General features: G+C 43.1%; 1 protein-coding gene across 1 annotated transcript in view; it reads left to right on the top strand.

Moving 5' to 3' along the window:
- The window catches only part of LOC109929702 (cilia- and flagella-associated protein 54), a 160,714-nt gene that overhangs the window by 87,965 nt on the left and 64,946 nt on the right, over positions 1 to 7,803 (top strand). The window contains exons 13-14 of the mRNA XM_048610552.1: positions 1,343 to 1,523; positions 5,805 to 5,913. Of these exons, the coding sequence (XP_048466509.1) occupies positions 1,343 to 1,523; positions 5,805 to 5,913 (290 nt within the window). The remainder of the gene's footprint in view (positions 1 to 1,342; positions 1,524 to 5,804; positions 5,914 to 7,803) is intronic.

Here is a 7,803-nt window from a genome sequence, read left to right as displayed (position 1 = left end):
TCCCCGCCTCTTTGACCTGTCTCCTCTCCACCTATCTTCTCCTCTATTCATCTTCTATCTGCCTCCCCCTCTCTCCCTATTTATTTCAGAACCCCTTTCCCCTCCCCCATTTCTGAAGAAGGGTCTAGGCCCGAAACATCAGCCTTCCTGCTCCTCTGATGCTGCTTGGCCTGCTGTGTCCATCCAGCTCTACACCTTATTATCTCAGGGCCTGTTTAAGCATCTGTTTAAAATGATGCGAGATGATCTTCTAAAAATTGATAAGATTGTGAGGGCATTTGTCATGGTAAATGCTGAAAGGATATTTCTACTGCTGGTGAAAATAGGACTAGGGAAGACAGTTTAAAACTAATAGATCTCCCATTTAGGACGGCAGATAAGGATAATTGCTCTTCTCTTAAGGGTCATTCCGCAATGAAGTCTAGATCTTTAAGACTGTGTTAGACAGATACCTGGTCAGGAAGATTGTCAAAGAGTAAGTAACAGAAAGGTAAAGTTGAAACAAAGGTCAAATCAGCCATGATCTTATTGAATGGTGGCATAGGCTGAGGGGTTTGAATGGGCTAGTCCTGCTCGTAGTTCATATGGATGTCCCAATCATTCTAGGGATGAAGGCGATTACAGGGAAAGAAAGGCCCTTTGGGAAGGGGGTGAAAATAGTAAAATTGAAGCACTGTTTAACCAGTGACGTATCTAGGTCAGCAAGTACTGGGGTAATGGGTGACTGGGGTTGTGTTTAAGTTCGGAAATGGATAGCAGTGTTTTAGAAGTTTACAGAGCTTTGTATATTGGACACCAACCTGCAGCTTTTTAGAATGGTCAAGTCTCAAGTGAACAAAGGTGTCGATAAGTATTTCAGCAGTGAATGGTTTGAGCTGGAGCAGAGTTGAGTGGAAGTAGGCAGTCCTAGTAATGGCTTGGATATGTGATTAAAAGTTTAGCTCAGAGTAAAATATATTATTGAGATTACGAACAGTCTCAGACAGTTGCTAGCGAGCAAGTCAGTGACAAGGCAGTGGAGCTTATGGAAGAGATCAAAGAAAATGTTTCATTCCTTCCAATACTTAACTGGAGAAAATATCTGATTATTTAGTACTTGATTTGTGGACAGTGGCATTACTGTCAAACGAATATTGACACTGACACACCAAAAAGTTCACCCTTCATACTCAACCTTGACAAAAGGAAGTGGCTACACAATGCCAAAATGAATTGTACTTCTCTCTGATACTTGTTCTGCAGTTCTTAGAAATAAATGAATTACTAACATTACTGTACAGCATCTTGGCTCTCATTACAACTTTGCTCCTGCAGCATATTTTTTATCTAATGTTTAACACAGTTTCCCTTTTGTCATCCCATACAAGGCACTGCTTCAGCACAATTGATAACATGTTCAGCTGAAAGATGGAACATGTCACGCTGGCAAGAAACACTTTCCTGTTTCACTTCAGCTCTTGAGCTTTGCAGAGAAACAGCTTCGAAGCAAATCGATTTAGAAGCAGATTTATTGTTTCAGAAAGGTATACCATCTACAATAGTATACTATGCTTTGTCAATGAATATTATAATCAACATATTAATCTTTTAGGGCGGCACGGTGGTGCAGTGGTTAGCACTGTTGCCTCACAGCGCCAGGGACCTGGGTTCGATTCCAACCTCAGGCGACAGTCTGTGTGGAGTTTGCATATTCTCCCCATGCCTATGTGGGTTTCCTCCGGGTGCTCCGGTTTCCTCCCACAGTCCAAAGATGTGCAGGCTAGATGGATTGGCCATGCTAAATTGTCCATAGTATTCAGGGGTGTGTAGATTAGGTGGATAATAGGGGGGTTGGTCTGGGTGGGATACTCTGAGGGTCGGTGTGGGCTTGCTGGGCCAAAGGGCCTCTTTCCACACTGTAGGGATTCTATGATGATATTTCTAATTATGATAAAAGCAGAAAGTGCCAGAGACACTCAGCAGGATTGGCAACATCTGTGGAGAGAAACAGAGTTAATTGTTTCGACTCCAATATGACTCTTTGTCAGACCCTGGCTCACATATGTATATGATGGGGCAGGAGGTGGGAGGGTAAATGAGTGCACCTCCAACATTGCTGTCTGCTCCCAAAAACCCTGACTGTGTTATGTTCTAATCACATGGTACAGCCAGCCTGCTCTTAAGACAGACTGTATCTCAAAAGGAAGCTGTGCAAAAATATTTATAGCAATATAATTTCTTGTGAAGTGATCACCAGAACAAACTGAGTAACACATTGTGATAAATGGAATGCTAGTGGCATTACAGTTATTGGTGATCAGGAGGAGAGATGCCGTGGCCCCACTGGAGTTGGAAGATCTTCCAGGGCTCCACTGCATGTAGCAGTGGAGGTTAATTTCCAGAGTCTAGATTCACAAATCTGTCAGCAGTGCCACAAGAGGTAGAACGATGTGGGTGGTCAAGGCCAGCGATTGCAACTTCTGTTGAATTCTCTTGCCCACTGGAGCACCAACCCCTCTCAATTCTCACTGCACCACACACATCACTCACTCAGCATCACCCTCTAGCACTCAAGACTCATTCCTAAATATCTAACTGCTCAAGCATTACCCCCATACACTTACCATTGCTGCCAGCCTCACATCTATCTCTCATTGCTTCTATATTGCATCCAGCTATTCAGCTATTAAAAGCCACATCAACCAAACAGGAATATTATACAACCACTTCCAGACTTGTAACATGTCCCTTTCATAAACTGTGAGCCCCCCACATTCCCAATCTACACTCTCCCCTTTCCTTGCCTGCAGCTTCCACATAACCACAATGTACAACCTTGCTTCACAGCTGACCAGTCCAATCTAACTTTCCCAAATATCAGCCCGTGGATGTCTACATAATCTGTTTCAGTTGAGAGACGGAACTAAGAAAGTGATCAGGACACCAGGTTGAGATGCTCTTCGGATGGTCGGTGCAGACTCAATGGGATGAATGGCCTTTATCTGTGCTGTAGGAATTCCATGATTCTATTCTATGAGTAATGGCATAGGAAGTCATATATTCAAATTTGCTGATGATACAGAATTAGGCAGCATTGTAGATATTGAAAAAACAGCATAAAATTATGAAGGGATACTAATAGCCTAGGTCAATGGGCAAAACTGGGTAGATGGATTTAAATGTAAGAAAATGTGAAGTTATCCATTTTGGACTAAAAAAGTATAGACCAGGGTACTTTCTAGATGGCATGAAGTTAAATAAAGTGGATGCCCAAAAAGATTTTGAGATTCAGATGAATAAATCTCCAAAATGACATGATCTGATAACAGCAAATAATTAAGAAAGCTAATGGAATGCTGTCCTTTATAGCTAGAGGACTGGAGTACAAAGATGCAGAAGTTATGCTGCAGTTATACAAAACTCTGATTAGACCCCACTTGGAGTACTGTGAGCAGATTTGGGCACCTTAGGAAGGATATCTTGGCCTTGGAAAGAGTACAAAGTAGGTTTACAAGAATTGTACCTGGACTTCAGGGAATAAGTTATGAGGAGAGATGATACAAATTAGACCTGTTTTCTCTAGAATTTAGAAGGTTAGGGTGATTTGATCAAGGTCTTCAAGATATTAAAGTGAAAAATACAAGGTAGATAAGCTGATTGGAGAACTAGGGGCCATAGCCTGAGAATTAGGGCCAGACCATTCGGGAGAGATGTTAGGAAGCACTTCTACACACGAAGGGTGACAGAGGTTTGGAACTCTCTTCCACTATTGACAGTTGGTGCTGGATCAGTTGTTCATTTAAAATCTATTTTTGTTAAGAAAACATATTAGGGAATATGAGCGAAAGGCATGTATATGGAGTTAGGCCACAGATCAGCCATAATCTCATTGAGTAATGGAATAGGCTGAGGGGTTGAATGACCTATTCCTGTTCCTACATTCCTCCATTTCTACCACCTCCAGCATAATGCCACTATAAAAAAAAACATCTTCTCTTCCTGCTTCTGCATTTCAAAGGAACTGTTGTCTCTGAAACACAATGTTCAACTTCCCCTTCACCACCAACATCCCTTCACCTTCAAACCCCTTTGCTTTCCTATACCATCTTTATACATAAGTGCAGGACATGCTTCACCTGCACTTGTATCTCCTCAATTCTCACTGTCCAAAGCTACAGATATTCCACTTGAGGGGGAAACAATGATTTATTTACCCTTATGTTTTTCTATTTCTTAGATCCTGTATTCTCTGCTCATAATGTGGTATCTGCCACACATGGTAGACTCAATTCAAACTTGTGGAACACCTTTGTCAGACAGTCATCCTGAGCTCACTATCAGTCATTTTAATTCTCTACCTTGTTCCTCTTCTGATCTTCTGACCTTTCAGTCCTTGACACAAACATACAAATTAGAAACAGGAGAAAGCCACTCGAGCCTGCTCTGCCATTCAATAAATTCATTGCTGTTTTGATTATCCATTTTTCTAAGTCCTGCCAATTACCTCCTAGCTCATCAAGAATATATCCACTTCTGCCGTAAAAATATTCAAACACTTGTCTTCCAATCTTTTTGAGGAGAATTCTGAAGACACATTACTCTGTGAGAAAAAAAATCTTGCTAACTGTTCTAAATGGGCAACTACTTTTATTTTGAAACAGTGACACCCAATTTGAAATATTCCCACAAGCAGAAATATTCACTCCACATCAGGATTTTGTATGCTTCAATTGCCTCTTACTGTTTTCAGCTCCAGTGGATGCAAGCCCAGGCTGTCCATTCTTTCCTCTTAAGACAATCCGCCCATTCCAGGTATTAGTCATGTAAAATCATTCTTTGGACTGCCTCCAACACATTTACATCCTTCCTTAAATTAGGACACCAATACTCTATGCAGTATGCCAAATGTGATTTCAGTAATTCCCTGTACAATTGAACTATAACCTTGGAATGCTACACTGTTCCACTGAAGCTCAATGCCAGTTTAAGGAACAGTACTTCATCTCTTGACATGGCACTTTGCATGCTTCTGGATTTAATATTGAGTTTAACAATTTTAGATATGGATCCCATTTGATTCTTCTCGTTTGATATTTTATCTCTTGCCCCTCTCTTATTTTTGGTTCTCTGGATTTGGACAGCAGCTACCCTAACCATTCATTCCTCCTCTAGACATAAGTTCTATTTCTTCAACAAAACAAAGAACAAAGAATAAAACAAAGTAGATCTGAAACAAATACAGAAATTGCTGGAGAAACTCAGCAGGTTTGGCTGAATCCGTGGAGACAGAAACAGAGTTAACATTTAGAGTATAGTGACCCTCTGACAAAGGCAACACAAAACCTTTTAACCACTTAATCCTTCCTGTACTTCACCCTAACACAGGTTTCCCCATATTTTGAAGTCGGGGAAGAAGGTAAAAGAAGAAGTGGTGTCACAATATTGATCAAGAAATCAATTAAAGTAGTAAGGAGGATGACATCTTAGACATCCTCGTAAATCTTTTCTGAACCCTCTCTAGTTTCACAACATCTTTCCTATAGCAGGGAGACCAGAAATGCAGGCAATACTCCAAAAGTAGCTGAACCAATGACCTATACAGCTGCAACATGACCTCCCAACTCCTATACTCAATGCACTGACCCATAAAGGCAAACATACAAAATGCCTTCTTGATGGACTGAAGGATCTTTTCTCTGTGCTGTAGACCTCTATGATTCTATAAATGTGCCATGTCTCTTCAAACCGCAAATCAGTTTTCAATTAAGTTAGATGTTCATCAACAAATGAGCTAAAATTGTTTCATGTATTTGGTTTTGTTTTAGGAAAGATACTGCGCCAAATGACAGAAATGAATTATGAGAAGACCCTTGAAGCTGCTAATTTTTTGATGGAAGCTATCAATGTCAGTTACTTTCATGACCAAAATCTCTGGTAAGTTTAAACAGGAACAATTAACTATAGAAGCTAAAAATCAGAAAGAAAACCTGAAAATGCTGGAAAAACTCAACAGTCTGTGCAGCCAGAAACAGAGTTCAAATTTCACATCAATAACCTTTTATTAAACTTTCCATTTCATCATGCCAAATACATCCAGTCAATCAAACAATGATAACACTACAGGGGCTATGGGGAAATCACTAATTAATCTCCCTATGCAAGTTGTTGAGTATGAATTCCCTTGGTAACAGACAATGCCTGGCCAGCGGGAATTCATCACCTGAGCCCTTTAAAAAGCAAATCCCAATCTTGGTTGTGGGCGATTATACCCCCTTTTCAGTTATTTGAAAAATCTTTTGTTGAGCTTTTGATTGAACTTCAACTCCACGCTCCTGATCTTTGGGCATCTCGTGAGGAGGAGTGTGGGCCAATAGGAGGACCTTCTCATGGGTCTGTTCCTGGGCCTGGCCTGGGTGACTATTAACAAGTCCAGGCAATGGGCTGTGGAGAGAGTCATTTCTGCTGTCTGCCGCTCTTCTGCAGTTATGTTTGTGCCCGGGTATAATTGACAGGGAGCACGCAGTGTCCTTCAAATGCTCTCGAAGCCTTGGGGAGAGGTAAGCACCATGGGAGATAGATTGTTTTATTTCCCCATCTAACTCCATTTGATTCAGTCGCATCCCTCTCTTCCTACCTCCATCTTACCTTTGGTTTGCATTGCGCGTAATGGACTTTGCTTGTAAGCACTCAATTGCCTACCTATGTGGGAGTCCTCTCTCTTTCCATTAGGGACCTGAGATGTAGGGTGTTGCATGCAGCAGGCCCTTATAACTGCAGATTGCAGTGGTTCACGAACTCCCAGCCAGCTGTTTATTTCACGGTGCTGTGGAGTCCATGGACCATGATTATGTTGCTTGTGGGCATTTTCACCCCCTTTTAATTTGAAAAATCTTTTGTTGTGTTTTTAGTTGCAGTTCATCCCCATGCTCCTGATCTTTGGGCACCCGGGTGGAGGAATGTGGGCAGATCGATGATCTCCAAGTGGGTCTGCTCCTGGGCCTGGCCCTGGCTAGTTTGGTTATAATCAGGTCCAGGCAGTGGGTTGTGAAGGGTGTAATGTCTGCCGACTGATTTTCCCCCAGAGGTATCAGAGATGGTCCAGGTGAACTTAAGGTTGGTGTGGAAGGTGTTGGTGAAGTGGATGACATTTTTCCCTCCCCACCCTTATCTGCTTTCCGGAGAGACCACTCTCTCTGTGACCCCCTTGTCTGCTCCACACTCCCCTCCAGCCCCACCACCCCGGCACTTCTCCCTGCAACCGCAGGAAGTTCACACCTACCCCTACACCTCCCCCCTCACCCCCATCCCAGGCCCCAAGAAGACCTTCCACATCAAGCAGAGGTTCACCTGCACATCTGCTAATGTGGTATACTGTATCCACTGTTCCCGTTGTGGCCTCCTATACATTGGGGAAACCAAGCAGAGGCTTGGGGACCGCTTTGCGGAATACCTGCACTCGGTTCGCACTAAACAACTGCACCTCCCAGTTGCGAACCATTTCAACTCCCCCTCCCATTCCTTAGACGACACGTCCATCCTGGACCTCCTGCAGTGCCACAATGATGCCACCCGAAAGTTGCAGGAACAGCACCTCATATTTCGCTTGGGAACCCTGCAGCCCAAGGGTATCCACGTGGACTTCACAAGCTTCAAAACCTCCCCTCCCCCAACCGCATCCCAAAACCAGCCCAGCTTGTCCCCGCCTCCGTAACCTGTTCTTCCTCCCACCTGTCCCCTCCTCCCACCTCAAGCCCCACCCCCATCTCCTACCTACTAGCCTCATCCCGCCCCCTTGACCTGTCCGTCCTCCCTGGACTGACCTAT

The sequence above is a fragment of the Rhincodon typus genome, chromosome 22 (assembly GCF_021869965.1).
Source record: "Rhincodon typus isolate 14 chromosome 22, sRhiTyp1.1, whole genome shotgun sequence".
Lineage (NCBI taxonomy): Eukaryota > Metazoa > Chordata > Chondrichthyes > Orectolobiformes > Rhincodontidae > Rhincodon > Rhincodon typus.
This window is presented reverse-complemented; position numbering and strand designations above follow the sequence as displayed.